At 37.8% G+C, this 26,643-nt stretch overlaps 1 protein-coding gene across 2 annotated transcripts in view; it reads right to left on the reverse strand.

The window, feature by feature from the left end:
* Positions 1–26,643, reverse strand: part of STARD9 (StAR related lipid transfer domain containing 9) — a 106,725-nt gene that overhangs the window by 53,674 nt on the left and 26,408 nt on the right. For both annotated transcript variants that reach the window (XM_057403916.1, XM_057403917.1), the window contains exons 4-7: positions 4,111–4,227; positions 2,104–2,136; positions 1,953–2,014; positions 1,237–1,349 (exon numbers count right to left, since the gene is read on the reverse strand). In XM_057403916.1, coding sequence (XP_057259899.1) covers positions 1,237–1,349; positions 1,953–2,014; positions 2,104–2,136; positions 4,111–4,227 — 325 coding nt within the window. The remainder of the gene's footprint in view (positions 1–1,236; positions 1,350–1,952; positions 2,015–2,103; positions 2,137–4,110; positions 4,228–26,643) is intronic.

The raw sequence follows: 26,643 nt of genomic DNA on the forward strand, positions 1-26,643 counted from the left end.
ACAAACACAACAAAAAAAAAAACAAATGAAAAACCAGGACTGTAAAAGCAGTGACGGATTTGGCCTGGAAGGCTCCAGATGAAGACAAAATAGTGACAAAAGGCAAGCCAGCCCATTGGTAGATGCTATAACTTCATTTTCTTTTAAAGCAGGGAAACTCAGTTACACGCAGCCAAGGAATCACTGGAGATACAAGGCCTGAGAAAAGGGATGGAAATTGCCAAGGAAGGAAGCAGTTTAAAGACCTTTTCTTGTGTGGTGAATGAGCAGCTGCTAAAGGAAAATAATTAGTATCTGTACTCCACCAACAATGAAGTTGTCCGATAACAAGCAGGTAGAAAGAATCTTGGAAAGACCTCAATAAAAGCCAAATGTCTACAAATCTGCTTTTCAAAGAATGATAAGTTTGCCATACTAATGAGACCATCAATTCATCTATTTTCCAACTCTCCTTAAACAGGATGCTGATGGGCTGGGAAAGCACAGCTGAAATAACCAGAATGCCAGATAGTCCCTTGTGTATAGGACCATGCAAGTGCAATGCTTCCCAAGTGTTTATTTCAAATTTTGGGATGAGGAATTGGAAACGACTGTCTGTTGTTAGACATACTATGACCAATACTGCTGGTGCCCAGGGAATGAGAGCTGGAAATTCCAGCCTCCAATCACACAGACAAATAACTCTATCTGTTGTCATATCTTGCCTTAATCTCTGAAGTGAGGACAACAATCTGATGGATAATACCATGATAAAGAAAAAGAGAGGGAAAAAAAGTGAACCAGAGAGAACAAAAGGAATTTACAAAACATGCAGAGACAAGAACTCTATTTAAAAGCCCAAACAAATCAGCATTTGAACTAATGTGACAGGACTGATAGAAGTTTGCATACAAAATGCATACCCCCAGGTGTTACTACCCATTTACTAGCCAGCTAAGCAGCAGCAAAATCTGATAGCAGAGGCAACTTGGGAATTCCGCTCACTAGATAGAAGGTGCCTGGAAATGGAAATATATGCATTTGCTTTCTAAACAAACTCAGTAATTTTTGAAACTTCCATCAGCTTGGAAAAGGCTCTTCCTAGTAGTCTCCACTGTAAAACTACTCTGTGTCATTTTGCACTAGTAGAAGAGTAGAAGCAATCCAGAATCACACCAGGAACATACGCAAATATACATACAGACCTAATCAACATTTACTTGAAATTCTGATGCTAGTTGTGAAGCCTGCTTTTACCTTGTACATATGGTCCTGTTTCAGGGTGCTCTCGGACTCTAAGTGTGTAAGGTTTCTTTTGGTCTGATTGTTTCAACAAATCCCGGACACGCTCATTATAGATTTCAAGAAAACTGAAAAGCAAAAAAAAAAAATGTGAAATGCACACAATGGGGGGAAAAATAAGTGTATATGTAGACAATGTAACTACCTGAATCTTTCATGATAAAGTCAATTGATCAATTTTCATTATCCTATTACTGTCCCTTCCCATTCAGTGCATGTAGAAAGAACTCAAGAGTAGCAAATTTCCAAGAAGCAAGAGGCATTCATTATTTATTTAAAAATTCATAAAATGCACTTTTTTAACATTAGTGAGTTCAAATGTCCAGATTTCCAAACATAATGTTTCATTAGATCAATGGGAAAAATGAATAAGAATGGGATGTAGAATTATGACTCAAATTTAGCAGTTAAACAAACAGGAAGTCCATTTTTGATGCACTCCTATTTCAGCTGTATATACAAAAGTGAAGAGACAGCATCCCAAGAACTATACTGAGATGGAAAACTAAACCCAACACTCTCTCATCCGTCCTCTGTGCTCTCCCCTTTGTTTCAAAATTATTACCATCTGAGAAAACAAAACCAAAATAAACTACTCTTTACTTTGTTTGATTGCAGGAATATGTTGTTGAAAGCATTCATAGTATTGCCCAAAACAGCGACACACTTACCTGACTTTTACTCTGCAAGATGCTGTCTGGTCTGTGTAATCATCCTTCCTTGCAAAAAGGCCCTGCACAAACCAGAAGCTTGTGTAAATTTTAAACCCATTAAGAAAAATAATGTTGCTTAAATAAATGCAAGTGAAATAAAAAGAAGTACCTCACATATACGGGGTGTCAGCCCAATGGATGCCTTCAAATAATAAACAGAAAGAAAATTAAACAATATACTTTCTATCACTCTTGCAAGAGTTACTTTCAAATAAAAGCCAAGTTGTAAGAAAAGGACAGAGTCATAGCGTAGCACTGAAGTAATGACAACACAAACTGCCCTGGAGTGTAGTTCAGCACACCATGGCAATTCTACTACTTCAGCTGAAGGCTTCTTGCACTTGAAACACTGCAGATACTCATGTGCTGTGTCATATCAGCAGCTTCAGCGCAAATGTTCTTTATAGCAAAAGTTATTTTAGAGTGCTTATATAGCATCAATGAGAAGTTTAGATGTTTGGGTTAAATCCAAGAGCTGTTTGGACATGCTTATGTCAGTGGTGTTGCAGTCTAGATGATGTCAGGCCAACACTGTAACTAGCTTGACTGGTCAGGAATATTTTGGTTTTTCCTTATTCTACTTTCATCTCTTTATGATATGGCATCACAGAACAGACTTGCAACAGCCTTATGTTCTAGATTTATAAATCTGGTCTCTCAGAGAGAATGGGATAGGGCCTAACAGTACCCAAACTAGGTGATTTAAACTTTGCCCATACAGCCTACACTGAAGTAATGGTGTGCTTTTGTGTGATATACTGTTCTTATGACATGATTGATCATGAGTGACCACAGTGCCAACATACCCTACAACAGGCTCTATGGCTTAGGTGGAATCTGCTTGCTGAGTAGCATGAAAGGCTTTTAGAAGGCTCCCTTTTTTGAAGGGGAGAAAGTCCAGGTTCATCAAGTAGACCATGGTGGATGAAAGTTCAGTTTATACCAAACACTTGTTTTCAACACTGTTTCATACTGAATACATGCTATTAGAGATCAGATCAAAGCAGCATTCCACTGGAGCGCGAAATCACTTTATAAGCCAGAAATCTCTTAGAAACACTACACCTGGAAATTTCCTTAGAAATAATGATAATTTCAAGACGTGGCCAGTCAGGGTTGCTGAGATACCCGATTTTAACAATTGTTCAGGCTTCCATGGAGTTAAGCCTGATTTCACACAAAACAAAGGAAGAATCTAGTCATGATTTAACAAAATCCTATTGCTGATGTCTGTGGGGAAAACGCAGTTTTTAAAATCCAAACCTTGCCGAAAGCTCAAGCCCTGACAGAACAGTATTTTTCTTCTCTTCTGGGTTTGAACAAATTTTACCCTTATTTCATCTTTAAAATTTAATCCCATGGGTGTAGGAAATAGTGGCCTACTCACACAAGCTGTTAAATAAAATGTGACTTTTTTAGGGGCATGTTTCACCAACAGCCAAGAATATTTATGAATAGAGATTAAACTGCCTTGTGCTGCAGCAGAACACAGGGAATTCTCAACTGAGGATCCTCAGCCATCAATCTGAGTACCAAGATTAAAAAGCACTTTAAGTGGTTTCTGGTAGACAAGAATCAAAATGTAACAGCTTCTGCAAACACCATTCGAACACATTTCAAAACTGGAAGTGAAGTTTCCACAGCCAAAGAATAACTTCTGCCATCAATAAATATCTCAAGTAGATAATGAAGCCTGCTACAAAAGTATTTCTCAGGATTCAATCCAGTTTTATTTGTGAAAGTAATTCAATTTCATTATAGCTCAGACTGCCAAAAGCTTCCGAGGATGAATACTTTGTATTATATTGAGCTATGTTTCGAAAACACAGCATGGATAGTTTTTTGTCCTCTGACATAGGCAGTAAGATTCATAAACAGTAAGATGAAGGCTATCTAGAAGAAATATTTAAGCTACACCTCATTTTCTAGTGTTGTTAGCTGATGCTATGTTATTTACCTAAATGTAAAGGCTTACCTCTCATTTTCTGTATCAAACAAAGCATGTATAAGCATTCTGCTCAACACAAGCACCATAATCACAGTTTAAAAATAAAGCAATGATTCTGCAGGACACCCTGCCCTCAATCCTAAGTGTAAAATGAATGGAGTAACTCACAGGTGTTCCCATCATTGTGTAAGTTTTTCCTGAACCTGTCTGTCCATAAGCAAAGAGGCAGATGTTGTATCCTCTGAATGCCCCCGACAATACAGAAGTGCCAAGGTCCTGGAACACCTGAAAAGACCAAAAGAAACAAAATAGTCTATGAATAACATGCCTCTCTCGGCATTACTTGTAGATCTTTCAGCTTCAGTAACTCCATGGGAACAAGGACCTTCACAGTATTTGTCTTTCTGATATATCAGACACAATGTTAAGTGCCCAGCATTCACTTGTTAGGTCTTCTCCTAGACGCTGGCATGCCAAGCACAGTGCTGACACTGAGCAGTAGTGTTTAACTGTGCTTCTTATCCTGCTGTATCTTATTGCATACTTGGACCATACGAATTCTCAAGTATCTCCCCCACCCCATGTTTTACAGTCCTCAGCATAAATCTGGCAGAAAGGCAATGACATTAGTGGGAACATTAGGCATCAGAATTACAGGTCAAAAGCAAATTGAAGTCTAACCCATAGCCTGCAAGGAGACCACACCCAACAATACTTCTATCTGACCCCTCTGGTCAGTAAGCAGCACCCCACCAAAGGCTAAATGCTTTATTTTCTGTTTATACCACACACTCATTGCAATCAGAGACAGAACTGTTACCACCAAATCAGTGCCAGCCTCCAGGCACTTCCAAAGCTTGCACTAGTCCCACTGCGGCTACAGAAGTCGGACCATCACAGCCATACAGCAAGATCTGAACAGTCATTCCTTCCGCTTTCCCTGCTCCCTTTTTGGTGACACAGCTGCCCCACATTGTGACCATGCTCTCTGCATATCAAAGCCTGGCCACAGACCAGCTGAAAGGACACCTTGTAAGATTTGATACAAAGTGCATGACGGATCAAAAGGATCCAGCAGGCAGGTGCCTGCTGCTGGCTTTGGCCTTTCAAAACAAATGTTACAAGTACCAATGGTTTTGCCATTTACATAGAAAACTAGCTAGCATTTAGAGAGAGAGAACAGGATTTCTGTGTTTCACTGCTGTGAAGGCTCACTGACTGACAAGTCATTTGCTTCTCCAATGGAGAGATGAATGTACTAAACCTGATAGAAAAATCAATAGTAAAACATATTTCATAAATATACCACTTCACCTAAACTTCCCAGAAAAGAGATTAAAAATCTTCTAGCAAGAGTTTCCTTTTCAGATGATATTTCAATTCAAACTGAGACAAGATGAAAATTTCTAGTTGAAGAACCAATAGCACTGCCATTCAGCAGAATTTGGCTACCCCTGCCTTATTTGTAAGGGCATGTGGCATGTCAGAGCATCTGCTTCAATAGGATTATCAGATCAACTTTTCTGTTGATTATCAGGAACTTTTCTGTTTAAAGAGTACAGAGAAAGCCAAACAAAACACATGGACACAAAAGTAATAGACAAGGGATAACAAAAATAGTGACAAACTCCCCAGGCACTACTCGATAGGCCATTAAGAAACTGAAGCATAGCTTTGGAGAGGGGCAACCTGGACTTCAAAACCGTAACATAAGTTATGGGGAAAACAAGAGGAACAGAAGGATTTGGGATATTTGAGGGGACCTGCAGGGCTGTGCAAATCTTATTGTGAAATGTTTAAGGTGAGGGAGTCCGGAAGGAGAAGGGGCTGGTTCCATGTAAACAGCAGGAGATCAGTATACCTGTCTGACTGAGCTCAGTACCTGGAGCGAATCTGGGGCCAGCATTGAAGTCAGAAGACCTCAGCTTATAGGGCCATCACATCGGTGGTACCTGCAAATGATGGCAGCGAGTGTCTCAGCATAGGGAGCTGGTATAGCCATGGACCTAAGGAGTGTGGGTCCAGTTACTGGAAGAAGTAAATTCAGGTCAGCAGCTGAAGTCAGCCTCAAGTAATATGTCTCTCACATCTATGGTGCCAGCACCTTGAGCAAGTAGGAATCTAAGTGCCAGCAATTAGAGTGGCACAATGTGTTTCAGGATCTATGTCCAAGCTACTAGGGTAACTGGGGTGGTATGAGTGTCTCTGTCAACAGCTGCAGAGGGAACCATGGGTGCCAAGACCTGTGCTGCAGATACCAATTACTAGGGTGGCTGAGGTGAAACAAGTGAGCATCACTATAAGTACCTGAGTAGAGAATTGCTATCCCCAGGGCCTGAGCGCCAGCTACTGGTATGGAAGGGGGGGGGGGGGGTAGGGGTGCAGAGGGCATGCAGGGAGTGCTCATGAGCATATGCACATTTGCTAGTCCATGGGAGGCAGTGGCATTATACATGCCTTAATTGTATCAGATTTATTATTGTGAACAACTTTACCTATATTCTTCAATATTTAGTTCAGAGCCAGAAGTCCAGAATAGACATTGAGAACTAGTAAGAACTAGTAACTTATTTGCAGCACATCTAGCTAATAATCCCTCATAAAGGACAATACGCCATAAAAAGATCGACTTTTACAGACAGAAAGGAAAAAACCCTGAAGTAATACAACTAGCAAAATGAATCCATTGTATACAGTCGATAAACGAGTGAACAAGTAACTGACATATCAGCATGATGGTTGAAATTTGTGCTGAATAAATATATAATAAATATATAAATACAGCCTGAGCTGTATTCCAGTACATACTGGAAATTATAATATAAGATCATAGGTGGCACTTTGTCCATGAGACTTGCTTTCCAAATTGTGGGAAAATATAACTGCAGGGATTAGGCTGGGGGTTGGGTTTTCTTGGAGGTTGCTTGCAGCAGCGTTTCAACATCTGTTTGTACTTACCATCATCTGGTTTTACTCCATCTATGGGAGCCCCATTTAAAAATAACAATTGTATAAATTTATCAAACTGTGTGATTAGCCCTGTTGCTTTTAGTTTACCCCATCAGTGTTCTCTTGGAGTAACAGGAGCAAGGCAGGTCTATGACCACTTCCCTTCAGAGTATCAAGACAGAATAAATTCAGGAATAAAACCAGTTTTTCTTGGCTTGCTGTACATAGAAATGGCCTAAAAAAAGCTAATATATTCCACATCAATTTAGAAACACTTCACATGATAGAACCTCTTACAACAGGGATAAAAGCAGCCTGGAGAGGTATCTTGATTCTATGACAGTTCTCCCATTAAGAGCTGTCCTCCTCTCTGAAGGTTCACAGTGGATCGTGGTGAGTTATTAATTGATTTAATTACAATGAAACAAAATCTTCTCAGGGTGGCAAGCCTGATAGCAACACTCGCAATGTCATCTGGGCATTGAAATTGGAATTTTAGACAAACTAATGTTGAAACTTCATGCAATTCAAAGTTTAAATGTCCCCATTTTCCTTCAGGTAAAATAGGAATAATGCTATCCATTAGTAGAAAACCGTGGGGTGTTCTACTAGTGTTCATAAAATTCCTTGTAATCTTAGAACATCCATAGCAACTTAAGCCAAAAGTGCAAATTATTGTGTACTTGCTCTCTCTGCACATACATTGGGCTCTGAAAGAACACCTAATCCAAATCCCAATTAAGCAAAGCTGTGTTATATTTACTCTCTATTAAATACACATGGCTACTCAGACGCTTCAATTCAAATATGTTTCAAATCAGTCCTTTTTGAATTAGGCATTGAGAGAAGACATATTATTACAAGCAAAATTGGATTACTCTGAAAAGAGTGCCATAACCCTATGATGATAATGAATGAGAACTTCAAGAATTATTTACTAAAATCCTATTAAAAGCTTATTTGTACTGCTTTGCGTTTGTTCTTTTTGGTAAATTACTCACTTTCCTTTTGTGAGAATAAATTACAATTCATTTAATTGAATACAGTCTCAATTTTGAAAGAAAAAACTCTTTGTTTAAGTATACTGCAGAAAAAACAAAGTGAAGCACAGCAATTAATTTCTGGCTTGTTTAAAGATAAAGGAGGGTAATTGAAATTAAAGCTTTTTCTGTGCTAATATCAGAGGCATTAGTCCAAATACCCATCAGTATCAACAGCTGCTGATTATACAAAAAGGACTACAATTAATCATTCTGGGCATATGTAGTAACGTATTTCATGATATAATGGATCAAATCATGGTTTCTGTTGATCATTAGAGAAGGAAAAAAAAAATAAAGTTCTTCTGGGATTCATTCAAGTCACTTCTGAAATAAAGCTTCAGGAAGATGAGGTTTTTCAAGGGCCGTGAGTTGGGTATGGCGTACTGCAGAGAACACTCCATTTGGCAAGAAAATTGTATCTTCCCTGCATGGCTGCTCTGTGTGACTGGCACTGTTAGGCTTGTTCCATGCTGAATGCTGCTTTCAACAAAGCTTTAACTGGCTCTGCTATGCCTTGTTCCTGCACTTTATACATGTATCTGGTCCATATCCCACGATGACCTGTGAAGCATTCTACAATTTATTACCTATCAACTGTCCTAATAGTGGAAAAAACGTGCCTTTCTAAGTTATGAGAGGGCACTAAGAAAACTGCTATCATTCAAGGTACTTTGATGGCATACTCACAACAGAGTTCAAATCTAACAAATCCTGTGCTGTACACATTAGTCCTTATTATCAGACTTCCAGTACAAACTGGAAAAAGGGAAAGGTTTAGTCTAGTAGATAAAATGTCTTAACCATGCAGTTCACACACACCAAAATGCTGTCCAAGTTGCTGCAATATGAACATATTTGGGGTTGAAGCTGTTTTACATTAGGTAAGAAACATCTACTTCAAGTATAACAACAGAGCACTTAAAAAATTCAAAACTTATTTCAATGCTCCATTAGAAGATACAAGAAATAGTTCAGAGAGTCTTAAGTGTTTGCAGAACAGGCAAGTTAAGCTGCTCATTGTGAAATCTTACATAAGAAGTTGTGCAGTTGTGTAACTGTATATTAAAAGCATGTAGAAAAACCTCAACAGGAATCCTGCCCTTAAGAAACCATACTGGAATATATTAAAAAGACGATTTAAGTACATATTAAGGTACAAGGCTTACCAACACTTAAGCAGCAACCTAAGTTTTGTGACTAAGTCCTAACTCAAAGAATCACAGAATTTAATTTCTGAAAACTACAGTATTTGTAATTTGCCCTTGTCCGTATTAGAACACGAGGCAATTTTAACTTAAATGTGTTTTTCAAAAACAATTTAAGGTTTACAGACTAATGTACTAGGAAGACTACTCCTCCTATCATTCAATTAAAAATATAAATATATTCAGCTTGATATTACTTGTTTTCTTGATGATTTATTGAAGCTATTTGTACAATTGATATGTTTATGCCCTTTAAACACATATAAACTTTTTAAGTCCCCTGTTTATACTACCAGACTAAAATACAAATCATACTTGAGCATATCAGATATGCAATTGCTACCCAGGCAAAGTTCAAAGCCTTGGGCAGCACAAGTGCAATCTGCAACAGTTAATACAAGAAACTGAGAAGACCCTTGCCCAGAAGTGCAGAAGGACCTTGTGATTGTCAATGGCTTCAGCAGTTACACCATCTTTCTGAACCACAAAAACTTATTTCCTAAATGCATAGCCAGTGCACTGGAGTACTGGTGACTTCCTCAGTGTCTTTCTCCTCTTCCCGTTTCTCCCCCTCCCTCAACTGGCACCATTTCTCTTCAGATAAGTTGTTTGAACAAAACTCCAGTGTAAAATCTTGTAGTCTTACAAAATTCCATGTCATCCAAGGAAAATTACTGCTCAAGTAAAGAATAACACACTCAAATCTAATGCTTCATAAGCCTGAGCTTGCTACTAACAGCCTTGATGAATGCCTTTAAGTGTCTATCGCACGGTAGGGTATTTGATCACAAAAAGTTAAATTCCTTGCCTCCCTCTTCAAATACGGGTTTTAAAATTAGCAGTTTTTAAATAATTTTAGGATTCTACTCTCAACAAATCTGGTCTAAAGACAAAAAAACTCAGTCTTGAAAGACTCCATGCATCTCAAGTACCTTATGTCTAGATTACAAGGTCAAATTTACTATTGGCAATGATGCAAAGTGAATGCTTCTGTGTGGGATAAGTGTGCCCACTTCTAACCAATTTATGCTGCTTTCTTTCCTTTCTCTCTACTGGTCTGCACACCAGCTTATTTGGTCGCTATGTGCTACTTGCGAGCATCAACAGGATATTTTTAGCCAATTTTAATACATGCTGTTTAGATCTGGATTGTAGAATTTTGAAGACAGAAACAGAAAATACTTCAGATGAAGTCTCACTACAGTGTATGCTTTCCAAATGTTTATGTGAATGACAGATTCTGAGACCACCTAAAGCCTAAATATTCTGTGTTATTTAAATAAGTAAATATTTCAACAACAAAAGAAATTTCATATTTCACATAAGCCAAATATTAAAATAAGGACAAACCCAGGTTCTAATTGCTGTTATGGAGGGAAACTAAAAAGTAGCAATTTAGTGCAGCCTACTTACCGCTATTGAGTTAATCCTATTTAAAATTGAAAGCTAGAAAGATTGCTTATGTATTTTCCTTGAAATCCAAATGCATTAGAGGTCAAACAAATATGCCACTCTGCCAATAACATCTGAATCTCTATTGGAAGGCAAAAATTAGGAAGTATAAAGTGCAGTCAGCTTGGAACACAAAGCAAAACTGCACCAAAACTCTGCACTTCATATCAGGTCACCCTTGATAAGAAAATCTCTATGTATTACCCATTTCAAAGGAAAATAAAAACTGACAGAACGAATTGAGACTTTTGGGGTTGCTTTTTTAAGAATACTTGAGATACTTCTAACCTCTTCATGAAGACCATTTTTAAAATGACATAGAGAATATTAATTGGAAATGCACCTCACGTTGCTAAAAGATACGAAAGTTGACAGTAGCTTCACTACCGGATGATTTATAACAGGGAAGCAATATCTTATTCGGATCCTTTTCCATTTGGTCAGCAGGAATCTTCTGAAGCCAGAATCTCATCTCTCTCTTTTACTGGCTTAAAAGTAAAAATTTATAGTGGCTTTTGCACATCCTTCTTGAATAATGTGTTTTCAAGATACTGAAAATACCCTATTAGTCTGAGACTATATCACATTTTATCACATTAGACCTGCACGCCTGTGTATCAGACAGATGACTATATTTTTTTTCCAGAATGAAAGAACATATTTTTGTGCTAGTGCCAAGAAGAAATGAATACGTCATGGAGCACATTCAGTCACACACCGTAAGTGACAGACCGTTATCAACAGTGAGGGTTTCTGACTTTGTTATTTTACATTGAAATCTTCGCGTGGATATTAGAAGTGTGAAGCTTTTTGGTTTTAAACTCTTCTTTTCAAAATCACATATTTATTTTTAGATCAAAAATTTTAGCATATTCTGTTTCTCCCAACTTCTCATGTATATTATGAAGCCTTTTTTTTCTTTTATATTCCTTGACATCTTACTCACTATCAAAACCAATGGCCAGTGGATAACCCCCATAATGTATAACCTTTCTATGTGTTGCACACAAAGACGGAAGCGTGTTGGCTGTGAGCTTTTCTTTTGAGGCTAACAAAAAATTGGAGATAATAAAACTCTCCTTTAATGCATATGATTTGAACTAATGCTTTTGACTATTTTAACATGAGGCTCAGTTAATATCAGTGCCTCTGACTTTTCATTGAATTACTGTGCATTGAATGGATATGCAACTAGGGCAGTTGATGACAGCAAATACATATTTTACACTGTAACTGCAATGGGTGCTCCCTGTTCTGGGATAAAGATAGAATAGTTTGGGTTGGAAGGGACCTTAAAGACCATCTAATTCCAATCCCAGTCGCATGGGCAGGGACACCTTCCACCAGACCACATTGCTCCAAGCCCTGTCCAACTTGGCCTTGAACGCTGCCAGGGATGGGGCAGCCACAGCTTCTCTGGGCAACCTGTGCCAGTGGCTCACCACCCTCACAGTGAATATATACATATCTATCACTCTTACAGCTGTAAATGCTTCAATTTCAGAGATAATGGAGGCATTCTATCGGGAAAAAAGGTTTGGCAATAAGAATTTCCTGAGAAGAAAACTTACCTTTCTTAATCCAATCAGAACTGAATTGCACAAGGAAACAGAAAGCAGTTGTTTTAAACTGTAGCAAATTGTCTGTTATGCTCTAGGGTTTAAGAATTTGGGAAATAAAGTTTCCCCAAGTCACTCAAGCCAAGTCCAGAGTAACATGAAAGAAAATAACATCCAATAAACCTGCAGGGACAGCACGTAATGCCATTTTTGCAAATTCAAGGGGACAATATTGCTAAATAAGGTTTTGGGGAGTTTTTACCCTAAATAATTTCTGGTAAAGAGTACTTGCATTTTGCTGAGACTACAATGAACAGGCTAGAACCAACTCTGAAGCAGAGGAGAAGGTAGGAGGAAGCGGAAAGAACAGAAAAAGAGGGAACATCACCTTTGAGAAGCAAAAAGGAAGTAAAAGAGTTTATCAAAGTCTCATATATATGATAACTGTTTTCTTATTTGCAAGTGTCGGAAGGGGTGAATAGTTAATGCTACCATTAGGAAACTAACCTAATCCTAGAAACTTCAGAAATTTCAAGGCTGTTTATTTAGTCAAGGCAAAAACCAAGACATGAAAATCTTCTGGTAATTTAAAAAAAAAAGGTTTTGAATAAAGAAAATCACTACTTGCTACAGGCAAGGTCCACAGTATCAACAAACAGCTCACTAAAAGCAAACCACTTGTACTGTAAAACATTAGGCTAATGTTTGAAAACTAAGATAAGTTCCCACAGGTTAATAACTGGGACCAAACCCAGAAGAAAATTATCTTCTTACACAGCACAATTTAAAAATATCCTTTGAAATACCACTGATTTAATGAAAGAGAAAAAGGCTAAACTTAGGTAGGACATATGGCCAGCAGCTGCCCTTCACCAAAGAGGTAACCAAATGGTTTTATAATGATGAATAGAATCAACAGCCCAGTTTCCATTAAAGACTTGCCATACAAACAAGAAAGCAGAAAACTTCATCAGCAGACAGAAAGCTTCAGAGCATGAAGACACCTGCAGCAGATCCAGGTACAAAATAGACTTGGTATATTAAAGAAAAGTTGCTGTTCCTTAATATACAAACAAAATCACTCTCAACCAATAGGTCAGGACAGTTTCAGCAGCTTTATAAAACCTAAGAGGCTCAGTCCTGCAGCATCTATTTGCCAGCATCTCCACTGCAAACTACAGATATGCAGTATCTCATATTTGGTATGTTTTCCCTAGAGAATCTTGCCCCCCTCAAGCTGTTACTGTTTGGGCTATGACCATACTCTGTTTAATTACACTGCTGCTACATCTCAGATGTAGCATCCAAGACTTGGAATTAAAGTGAAAAAGTCTCATGAAATACAGTTACGCAGAACTAAAGAATTCCTGACAAAATAATGAAAGCCTTGGTCCCAAAACTTTCACAAACTCCTAAAAATTAATTTAAACAGAAAAGGCAGAAAGAGTATGCAAGGAAGAAATATCTGAAAACAAATTTAAAGGGTTTGTTCCAATGATGCAAGGCTTTTTCCACACGTGTTTTCTTTTAAGGAACATTAAACAAATGTCAGCTGAACGGCTTTCTGTGCACAGCCAGAGAAAGCACAAGCAAAGGGAAGCACATTATGCTGATCAGCTGCTCAGAACTCCTTACTGTGACATTAGGATTACTTCAGCAACATTACTTTTTGGGTTGAATGGGATGGGGGAAGGGGGGGGGGGGAAGGTATCGGCTGGTTAGTTTGGGAACATTTCTTCTCTCTTGTTAAGAGGCCACGGCTTCACAACTGGGATTACTTCTTTTCCTTCTCTCTATCCAGCCTTTTCAGTTTCTTTTCCCTGTCAAACCGGAAGAAGGGCAGTGAAAGGGACAGCTTCTCTCCAACTCAAGATACTTGGCCCGTAGCAGAGGCATTTGCACTAGAACTTAAGAGACAGCTCAGTTCTTGGCTCTGCCAACAGACTTCCTGCATGTCCTTAAATCCCTTTGTGTTTAATTCTCCCTGTGAGACACAACAATGGTTGCTTTGTTCATCTTATCAGCTGTAATTTGTTTTCCAGTGAAAAAATTAATTTCAGTGTCTGCTCTGTGTGGTTATGTGCATCCACACACTACATTTAACAGCATGAAAGTTCAATCTTGACTAAGGTATTTAGGTGGAATTGTAGAATACTATAAAAAGTCACATCACAAAAATACCACCTGGTGTTTTCATCTACCTGTACGAAACCACATTCCTCTCAGATCCCTCTTTTCCTGCCTGACAGGGATGCCTATTGTGTTATCTCTAGATTACAGGTGAGAAATTCGAATGCAACAGCCATACAATACAAACTCTGCAGCATTTGACACTGTATCACTATCTGACTTAGCTCAGCCCAGCTACTTGTCCTAATAAAGCTTTCTACACATTGCTTTATTAATGATTACTTTGAGATTTACACATTACATTGTGTTTTATGTAAGTTTTACTCTGGTATTTCATTTGCCCATCACCAACACAGGTGAACGCTATCCATTAAGGAACGAATGGAGCTCATTCATTGAGTGAATTGGGAAGTATATTTTAAGGTTGGTAATTCTCTCCAGGAGAACAGAAATATTTGTTAGGAAGACACAGACAAACACGTTTGTTTCTCTGTCCCAGGGACCCAGGACTGCAGATTTGAGTGCTGATCTATCCACATGGGTGCTTGTTTGCAGGCTTGCATGTCAGAGGGACAGATTTAATTTCTGTGCTGTGCATCTTCACCAGCAGGATAGGAACACACTGACTTACACCAGTGCCAGCAATATGCAATGAAGGAAGAGTTTCCTCCAGTGAATTCAGGGCCAGACCATGCATGAATGAAACCCACAGGGGAAACTAAAAACTTCAGCTTTTCTAAAGGTCTAGCAAAGGCTAATGTCACAGTTGGAAGAAGCAGCACAATGTTCTCTACAATCACACAGCTTTACTCCAGTGGGACCAGAAAATGTTTTAGACATCCCACTGTCCTGGCCTGGATAATACTTCATGGGAGAAAAATACTGTAATTTGTCACTTTAAATGGTGTGATACCATCATTATCTGTGTCTGAAAGTCTACCAAAAAGGAAAAAAAATTGGAAGAGTTTACTGATATCCTCTTAAAATGAGCAAAAGAAATACTTTTTTTGTAATACTGAACTGTATCTCCGTTGCAATGAAGAGAGCAAGGAATAAATGATGGATTATAATGAAGTTATAAATATCCTGCATTTTCTCCCTCCACTGCCAGCTCTTGGCTAGGATCCCAGGTCATTAGCGGATGTCTGTGATTCCATGTGAAAGGAAAGTAAAGAATAACAACATAAAATTAGCAAGTTTTATTGTTTAAGGCAGCAGAGACAAAAATAAATTCTCAGCAGTGTCTCTGAAAATAACTGCCCATCAGTTTTTGGAGGAGACAGAGGATGGAGATGGAAAAAAGACTGTTCCCCGACTTTATTACAAGAGGCAGGAGGAAAAGTGTGGATCCGAATGTTTTAGTAATTCAGTAAGGGTTAACATTCATCTGTAATACTCAGCCAACACAATGACATTATCAAGATTAGATTTCTGCTTTCCCCCCCCTTCGTCTAGATATGGGTATTCTCTTCATGTATCAGCTAATTCAAGTTCCTATTTTTTACTATTTGGCCCTTAAAATCACTACACTGGAAAACAATTCTTAAGCCTATAAAATACACTTTCTTAGCAATAAGCTCATTACTTCACCTTCATACAAGAGCTTTGTAAGAAGAACATAAAAATTAAGCAAAAACTGTAAGACATTGAAAATAATAATTCCATCAACAATTCTTTAAAATACCTGTAGAAATTCTGCAAGACAGATTCCATTTGCATTTCTATCAGCAACAACTGAATTTCAACAGTACCCAAAACTGATAGACTTTATGCTTCTGAAAGTAAATTTCCTACATTTGTCATTATTTAATCTGGGTGAACCTTGCAAGCACTCATGGAGCTCACTAGTGCTTGGTCTCAACTGTACTGTAAATTTCTGTTTCTGGCATTTACAACTATGAGAGCTGTTGGAAAGATGTACAGTAATGGCTTCAATAAAACGTGTCTCAAGTTCCACCTACATAAATTCTATAAGCTAATCACAGAATCACTGCATCATTTAGGTTGGAAGACTTTTAAGATCACCAAGTCCAACCATAAACCCAACACTGCCAAGTCCACCACTAAACCATGTCCCTAAGCGCCACGTCTACAAACCTTTTAAATACCTCCAGGAATAAATAAAAAACAAAGAAAAGACATATTATCTCGAAGAACTAAAATTTAAGAGTTCCACTGAAAAGAGAAGCATTAAAAAAACAATATTCCCTTTAGACTTCAAAAGGCATAAAAATGCAGCAATGAAAGTTACTTGAACAGCTTCATTTTTAAAGTGAGTTTTCACTGTCCAAGCTCAAAACATTAAAAACCAAATAAAAAGCAGCTACTACAAAATTTTCCACTTTATAGCAGAATGTGTAAAAAGGGGCTACAGATTTCTTGCAATAATTTGTTTCCCTTTAAGTGTACAAGTAAATGCAGTCTTACCTGCCAAGGCTGGGATTGAAGAATCTATATTTTGCATGCAGAACCAGCAGCAGTTTAGATAAGAAAGGAGTGACTTACTATATTATCTTATTCTGGTGCAGTGGTTGTCTCATCAAAGCCAGCCAGTGAAAAACAAATTCTTTGACTCAAGTTGTTTACAGATGCATTAAAGGAAGAATCAACTTTTAACCTGATTTTATAATACGATATAGACACATTCTGTTTATAATTTGGGATATTAAGCAAGGTGTAGCAGTATATTTAATACAGTCATTCAGGTCATCTATGAACAACTCTTTATGATGTTACTTTTTACGATCTTACTATACAAGCCAGAAGTGTTGCCAGTTTAAGGCAGAAGTCTCTTTATTTAAAAGAAATTATGTCTCCATAATTGGAGACATGAAAAGGTTTAAGGGACACTTATTAGTAATACACAGCAGACACTTCTACTTTTGAATTTCACAGGAAGGAGGAGAAAAAAAGGTTGATTAGCGTATTCCTGCTGGTTTCAGGCAACAGACTTAGGATTGTATCTGTTTTAATCATTAGAGGGATGGTTTTTTTGCTGTTGCTTAAAGACATAGAAGTACTGCCCTCTGATAGGGAAGTTTGGCCAGCTTTTATAATATATGCAAGGCTTACTGCCAAAAGAACAGATGCTGAGAAACATATTCCATCAAACCTAGCTGCATTCTCATAGGTTTCATCCCATGCTTACAAGTACCACTAGGTATATTCATTAAGCACAGCTCATAAGGGAGGGGAATCTGCTATCACTATTCTCACACGCAGAGACCTGCATAGAATCACAGAACAGTTTGGGTTGGAAGGAACCTGTAAAGGTCATCTGGTCCAACTCCCCTGCCATGAGCAGGAAGCAATGAGACAACGGTGATGTTTCCACTAAGTAAGGCCCTTTACAGCAATGGGACTATTTTTACACCTGTATTTGGAAACACTTCCTGACTGCTCAGAGGGCTGAATGCACAGCTGACTTCCACAAAAAGGATGTGAAAGAAAAACATACTCACTTGCATGAATTCAGACCTCAATGTTTATTGAGAAGATAGACAACCAGCAGTCAGATCCCCAAGCAAGTTTCTTCCTGTGGTTCAGATCTTCAAATATTCTTGCAGCATTAAATTTTCAGGAGGTCTTTATGTTGCATAAAACCAGAATGCTGTCTACTAAAACAAAAGATGGTTTGGATATGTACAAGATCCTCAGGGAAAAGAGTCCTTTCTAAATTTATATTGTTTCAGCAGCTTCCGGGAGAATCCAAAGAAGAGGAGGTAATTTAAGGCCACTTATGAGTTCATGCAGGGAACTCTTGGCATCTTATCCTCAACAATGTATTAATAATAAATTGTGCCAGGACTAGTGGTTGAGTAAATTGTTAATTCCACTCTTTTGCCATGTCAGTGGCCTCCGTTCATTTCCAGATTACAAACACTGGAGGGGCTGCATATTAGCAATGAACAGTAACAGTTCACCTAATTAAAAATGATACATTTAAGATGCTGCAGGGACTGTCAGTTTCTATTTGTGCTCTCCTACTGTTAGAAATTACTTAAGTTGGACATAACTACTCTTTACACCGTTCTTCCCTTTCCCGCTCACTTCATATCATACCAACAGCAAAACACAGCAAGGCAAACTATGAAGACAGCTCAGTGCCTCTTACTACACTTTGCTTTACTAAACATCTGACAGCACTTATAAAATATCTAAGAAAACAACCAGCTAAATACTTCCATAAAGGAAAAGATAACATCCATATTCAAGAATAGAAATGTGCAAATCTGCTAAAGATCAGAGAAAAAACAGGCATCAGAACCAGGGAATTCCCATGTACCATGGTAAGGTTACATATTTCTGTCATTACAAGCCCAGCAATAAACCAAATCTTCAATTTTACGAAGATGAGCAGAAACCCTTTGGCAAACTGACAAAAACCCCACATATTCATAATATTATGACAAGACATTTCCTGTGAAGACAATACTGGAGTTTCCCTCTCAGACATGATGCTTTCTGGGATAAAAAAACAGAAGCCCTAAAATTATTCAGTCAAACATGATTGTCTAAGAAAACCAGCATAATTTCACCCTTGACTAATAAAATGCACTTTTTATTTTTCCTTTTAAGATGATGCAGATGGAAGACATTTCATCAGCATTTCAAGTTCTTCCAAGCTGGAGATGCATTAGATTTTATTTTTTTACAAATTAAAATTTTGTTCTATGCAGCACATTAGAATGGGCAAGAAATGAGCAAGGAATGGGCAGAGACCTGGAGGTTCAAAGTAAATGATTTTAAAAGGATTAAAATGCAGGACATTTATGTATCTATGCTATGTTTAAATAACTACCCACCCTTCTACACATACCCATTCCCGGTGTGTTAGTACAATACTGTTTACGATGAGATACCACTTGTCACTTATAGTTTGCAACTTACATTGTCAGTTCTGTCCTGACATGTTATTGTATTGAGCATACATTAAATCAATAGATATTAATTACATGTCCCTTAAGTCTTTGTCAATAGAACTGTCTTATCATGAGAAAGTGATGCAGAAAAATAAATGTTCACACACAACCTGAGGCAGTACTGGAATATGACAACCTAATCAGCTATATTTCTACTTCTGCTGTTTCCTCTTTTAGATAGAGAACAGTTGCATCAATCTAACTAGAAATTCAGTTATTAAAGAATATCGTTTCTCTTTCAAAAGAGTATTGAATATAGTGATCACATGCCAAAGTTGCTGGGTGATTTTCAGACAATTACGCTGTTTAAGATTACTTTCTACCCCTCAGGGAAATCAGCTCAGGCTTACAGCAGAAGCATGGGGTGTTTCTTACACAACATCTGTATAGTCTGCTCTCCTCAAAGAAAACCTAAAAGGACACAGTGTCTGCAAATTCTTTGTTTCAAAAACTGGCTGCCAACTTTGATCAAAGCTGCACAACAGGTCAAAGTACAAACCAGAGCATTTCACTTGTAACACTTCATTTCTTATTAGTCCCTCAACCGTTTATAGAAAGTCAAAGCCTGACTTGAAAAGGGTTTTTAAAGGCATACTTTAAAAATATTTTTCTTTGTAAATCATTGGTTACTCCAGATTTCCATTATCAAATAATTTCTCTCCCAGGGTGTTTTTCCTCATTTTTAGAATTATCTTCAGCTAAGCATGCTTTTATGTAAGTGTATGTTACAACAGAAAAAAGTAATTTAAACATACCCAACCCACATGGCACAAACCAACTTGTGTGCATATTGTCAAGTACTCTCAGCCTCCAAAGCAGGGTGGCCATATGCAAACTGCTAGTCAGGAACAGTCATGATCCCTGCCTATTCCTGGACAATGCCTATAAACTGTTAGGTGAAGTACCAGCCATCCCAGCCCAGGGGCAGTACCAGGAATGACTAATAATTTGGCAGTATAGATGACCAAGCTGCACGGCTCAGGGAGCATATCCCAACATTAAGTGGGGCCATTTTATTTACTGGTACAGATACAGCCTCTGTTTGCTATGAACAAAAAGCATCAACTGCAAGTTAATAAAATGAGGAACAAAAGATGACCCTGTCTGTTTTGCTTTTTCTTTCAATTCAACATGCCAATGACATTCAGTTGTAGAAAGCCACTTATATTCATAACAAATAGAAAAAGATTACATTCCATATATTGTGATAAGCAATACATTTATGCAAATGACATGCAGTAGGATGTGAGACAATAAAAGCATTGTGCTGTACCAAACAGAAATGATGTAAAGGAGGAAAATGTGAAGTACTAGAAGCAAATTTCCACAATCCTCTAAAATCTTTTCAGTGTTTTTAGTGTTTTCAGACTAAACGTATCTTTAAGGCACTGACCATTCTTTTGAGTTTCTGCTGAATTCAAGTTTAAATTAAAAATACCAAAAGCTCTAAGTCCAGGCTTTAAATTATATCATTCTCCATATACAGGAATCAAGACAGTTGCTTATTTTACGAAAATGAGCTAAAAAGTCAGTGTCAATTTCTTGGTTTAGTGTTATAAGACACACTAGAAATAGCTAAAAGATATAACAAGGTTAGCTGTCAAAAAATTAAAGAAGAACAAGTAACAGCCTCAGATTGTGGACTAGAACATTTTCCGATTGTTATGGAGTGAGATGATTTTTTGGCTTTAAAATGCTATCTAGCTCCACCAAACCCTTTCACTTGATTGGAATTTAAAAGTAAGTAATGACATACAAGAAACACTCACTGCTTCAGTGATAAATTCATGTTAACTCTCTCTTTAGATATTTAACATGATTTCACCTTTTTTCCTATTTTGAAACAACTACAAGAAATGTTCTTGGTTCTAATAAAAAGCAAAAGGAAACCACCACAAAAAAAGATAAAAGCAAGCAGGTTTCACCTTTTAGTTTGCCTAATAAAAAGGTCAATGAATTCAGATAGTCATACATTTCAAAGCAGAACTAGTATTTACACAGAATATATATATATATATGTGTGGTCACTCATGAGTTACTCTGGCCATTACTTTCAATCATTAAGAAACACGATGCAACTAAGAGCATCAAAATAAGATAGACTGGAAAAGAAAACAGCCTTAGAGCACTGTCACTTATTAGAGCAGCATGACGACTTCATGCCTGACTTGCAGGATGCAGGGTAACCCAAGTTATCCACTATCACAAATAACATTGCAATGTACAAGAAGGTCCTGGTGATCATGTGTGAGAGGGAATACCGAAGTCCAAAGCCCAGGCATGTGGGTCACAATGCCAACAGCTAAAGGAGAACTTTTCTATTCTGCAGATAGAATTTGTAGATGCACCCCTCCTGTCCCAAAGGAATATGTGCTTTCATGGCACTATATAAGGAATCTCTTTTGATCATGCCTCCAAGTGCTCATGTTACATTTATTGGTCATGTGGCAAAATTATTATTGTGGTCTTTACTGTGAAAGTCACAAACAGCTCCAAAAGAACTCGCTTCAAAAGACTGGGAATCATTGCTCTGAGAGACTTTCGGCTTTTAAAATCCACCAGGAAACCTCATTCTTCCACAACAAAGATAACAAAAAATATTGCCCATGAAGCTTTCAACATTGTTGTTCTAGCCAAAACCAAGTTTATCTATTCCTAACTCTATGAGCAGTTACTCAAATCCATTTTCTGATATCATAACACAACACACTCAGCAAAAAACAAAACGAAGATGTCTCCTTGTGTTCTTCAAACCAATTGTTTTTTTCTTGGATGTTGCTTTGTTGAATACCAGTTTAAACAAACATATCTTGAAAGATCTTTTACTGAAATCAAAAGATCTGGGCAAAACTTGCAAAATACTTATGGCCTCAGAAAACTTAAGCTACCAAAACAAAAGGCATAAATCAGCCTTGTACCTGTAATTTGAGCTCCTCTTTTCAGACATATTCCAAACAAACAAAAAGATCCTATAGAGGTGCACAGTTCTTTTTCAAAACTACATCTGAAGTATAAATATAACCTCCCTGAAAGTACGCCTACTTTAAATTGAATAAATAACTTATTAATCAACTATTCCATGTGACAGTGATATAGTCTGGTAAGATATACCTCAAAATATATTTGCCAACGTAATATACAGAACATGATCTCCCCTGCTTCAGCTGAGAATGTCCTGACATTATAACATTGAAGTTATAAAGAGTGAGGACCCAGCCATAATAGCATCTGGGTATAAGGAACCCTAAACTTACACTCAGAATTGTGATTTTGATGTCCTGTGGCTACTGTAAACGTTTCTAGACTGAATTAATTTTATCTATCTTTACTGTTTCTTATGCAATTTAGGAACACTGCCAACAGAAACTATTTTAGCAGAAAAGCCACAACTGAACAGAGATGTCAATTTTTCTTTTCACATATGAGCTCTCAAGGGCAGACTCTTTGTTGATGAAAACCAAAACAGAATTGGGAGTCAACGTGCAGGTGCTCAGATCCAGCCAAAAGGATGATTCATTCAGTTTGTGTTCAAGGCCACACACATCTCTGAGCCATATTATCTTAGTTAACAGTAAAATAGAAAAGTTAGCTACTAGAGAAGATAAACAAATAAAGCAAGCACAAATATGTTAAAAGGAAAGGGCTGGTCTTTGCTATGGTATAAAGGAACAATCGCTGTTCATACCAAACACTTTCATAAACAGGACGCATGCACATTATTTAGGCTTTTCAGGCTTTAGCTACTTATGCATGCAAGTCCAGCCTCATGGCTGCAATATGTCAGAAACATGGCTTGTTTTCAGAAATAAACAAAATGGCTGTGTTGAACTTATCACAGCTGCTGCAATAAATGTATCTCACTATTCAGTGCTACCACAGTCCTGCCTAACAAAAATCTTTCATGAGCCAGCTGCCCGCTAAATCTAAATAAAACCTCAAATTCATAAAATAAACCCTCAAAGCTGGCCCAGTTGCTACTAAAAGTATATCAGTATCTTTCCACCCAGTGACTACAGAACTTGCAGACCTATGTGGTCTTGGAGACTTAGTTCAGACTAATTTCTCAGTAATTTTGGTTCCCAAAAGAGCAGGCTTCACTGAAGTTATTCACTCAGCATTGCTAAGATATGATTAAAAACACTCCAGGTTAAAAGTGAATCTTGGATCAACCTGCTAGCTTGGAAGCACCACGAATATGACCTTGAATTTGTGCCAAGCCATGCTGCGGAAATGCCTAGGGATGAGCAAGGGAACCTGTTCACAAAGCAGAAAGAATAAAGAATGGTCCTAATGTTAGGTTAAAAGAAGAAAATAATATCAGTACTTTATGAGTATGGAGGAAAGACTGTGGTGTGATTACACAGAGAAGTTTAAGCTGGATGTCCATCTGCAAGTAAGAAAGATCAGCATCTGCATGCAGCTTACCTGCACAACAGACTGGACTTTTAAATACATCTTCATCACTACAAGCTAATTTAAAAAAATAATCATCTTTCCAAATAAGTATGTACTGTCAAATGACTTCAGGAAGTTTGCAGGACACCAGTACCAAAGTTCTGGTTTTACTTCTAAGACACATAAAACTCACCAGGTTTATGAAAGTTAACTCTGATTGCAAATGTGCAGGTTCACTGCAACATGCACAACTGGCAACCCAAAGAACTTGCTATTCTCTTTTTCTTCTAAGCTGCTGAATGCACTTACAGACCCTTTCTGCATTATTTACTGAATTGTACTGCCTGTCTTTTGTAAAGAACATGCTCTTTGTATCTAGCAAGCAACAGTCAATGCCTACCAAGGAAACAGAATGTGTATGAGCACTAGCAGATTGAACAGTCGGAAAATGTCTCTTTCCATTGTTTGTAAAGTAGTTTATCGATTTATTGTTACCAATATTCAGCTGAATCCTTTCTTGTGAACTCTTCAGACTTCATATTTGAAATGTAGCTGCATTAAATTATAGTTGCATATGAATGTCTATGACTCTATAATTATTTCTATTGATTAATTCCTCAGTTATTTCAAACCGATTTGTCTTCCCAAAATACAATGCTTTTTATGTTATGCGTGAAAATCAACTTGGTTCTTTTGTGTCTTCCAATAAAGCCTGCTTTGAAGTTTGCAATTATTCACAACAGCTCCCAGTGAAGTTTTCTGCAAAGAAATGTTGGTGTAGTCAGAAAACTGACCTTATTCCATCACGAACTGAACACAGCAGCTGTGTTGCCGGCAGAAGCTATACAGCATGCACTCATGGTGGTTTCCTTCCCTCCATCATAAGCCATTAAATACTGATCCAATTACTGCACAAAAAGCCTTTTTTTTTTTGTCTTACTGCATGTTCCCCTTTTGACTTCTGTCTCCCTCTGGATTGAAGGAAAAAAAAATCTTGAGGATGGAATGCTCACTGCTTTTCAAATATTTCATGCCAAAATGCCATTTACACCCACAGCCACCGCCTCCTTCTCCTTTACAGCAAGCCATGGGGCAGGGGGAGAAAGAAATTTAAGGATTTTTCAGGAGATTTAAATTATAGCTCTATTTTGTTATCACTTTCAGAATAAAGCGCATAGGCTGGGTAATAGGTTTGGAATTTGCCTTGAGAATTCGCAAGACAATTAAAAACTCGAATCCCACAGTGAATGTATGGAAGCATCACAATCTCAGCTTAGAAAGGAAAGGTCTCTCAGTTAAAGTTCTTCAGAAGCGTGATATAAAGCATTTACATTAATAAATAAAAAGTATGAAGAAGAGGAGCAAGCACAGTGACTTAGTCTGGTGAAGGGCTGGAAAGTATGTTGCAATGGTTTGCTTCCAAACAAGACTGTTGTGTAACTTTTCTTAACATTTTCAATTAACATGCAAAACAAACAAAACCCTCCAAAAACAAAACACCTAGCACCATACTGAAGATGCTGCATATTAAAACAAGTGTATCTCTTCTATTTGCTTTTCAGTTAGACTCTGACAAGGAGGCAAGAAATACATCCACCCATCTGCCCCTCTCCCTGACTATTTTACTTAGAATCATAGAATCATAGAATAGTTAGGGTTTGAAAGGACCTTAAGATCATCCAGTTCCAACCCCCCTCCCACCAAACCATGTCACCCAAGGCTCTCTCCAACCTGGCCTTGAACACTGCCAGGGATAGAGCATTCACAGCTTCCTTGGGCAACCCATTCCAGTGCCTCACCACCCTCACAGTAAAGAACTTCCCCCTTAAATCCAATCTAAACTTCCCCTGTTTAAGTTTTAACCCATTACCCCTTGTCTTATCACTACAGTCCCTGATGAAGAGTCCCTCCCCAGCATCCCTGTAGGCCTCCTTCAGATACTGGAAGGCTGCTATGAGGTCTCCACGCAGCCTTCTCTTCTCCAGGCTCAACAGCCCCAACTTTCTCAGCCTATCTTCATACGGGAGGTGTTCCAGCACCCTGATCATCCTGTGGCCTCCTCTGGAAGTAGTATAAAACCCAATGATCCTGGGAAGTTAAATGTGATGAAAAGCAATTATGGTACTTTCAAAACAAAAAAGAAAGGAAAAATCTGTTTACAGGGGTCATGTGTGCTCACTCGCATGAGCCATCAGGAATCCCCATTTCTGCCTTCAGAGTGCAGAATAAAACACAGTCTCCTCAATGAATGTATTTATAAACAAAGATAAAAATAATTCGATAATGTATGCGAATGTAAGGGAGCTCTTTGTAGCACACATCTACAATGGACAGACAGACAATGAGAACCGGTGTCACTTTATATAAAAAGTCTAGAAATAAACAACCTTTCATTTAACACACTGTCTTGCTTCTGAGCAGGCTTGTAAAATCTTCAGTGGTTCCAACGCACAGTGAAGTGCATCAAAAGAGAGACAGTTGTTCTTTCACTCACACTGGTAAACCAGTGCTGAAGAATAGGGAAGTGGGGAAGGGAAGGTCAAGAAATTAGGAGCAGATATTGACATTCATAATAGAATTTGTTTTCATACCCTTACTACTTTCTAACTTGTAAAACCATTCTGATTTGTTAAAGATAATGTTTCTCACATGTGATACATCACAGTGCAACCTCGACATATAGAGAAGGCCCATAAAAATCTTGAAACCAAGATTATTTTAATGTGTTTTTTTTTTATGAACAGGCAGCCACTTCTCATCCAAAAGACAATGTAATCTTTCAGGGGAAAAAGAGCAAAAATGTATCATCACTCAGCTGTTTACAACCATCTCTGTGCACTCTCATATTTCTTAGATTTACTTCAGAGACAGTAATCTGTTTGTTTGGTCATGGTCTTTTTGGTCAAGTGTTTTTATGACTCATATTAGAAGGCCCAGTAAGGGTCACAGCATTACTGAAAGTGATAATATTCACAGAGCCACTCAAGAAATATTCATACCTGCATAAACCTAACCATTATGCCAAACCTAAATAAAATCCTTATCA

Source organism: Pezoporus wallicus, unplaced genomic scaffold (assembly GCF_028554395.1).
Source record: "Pezoporus wallicus isolate ANWC-B61680 ecotype Strahan unplaced genomic scaffold, APGP_CSIRO_Pwel_v1 contig_8673, whole genome shotgun sequence".
NCBI lineage: Eukaryota > Metazoa > Chordata > Aves > Psittaciformes > Psittacidae > Pezoporus > Pezoporus wallicus.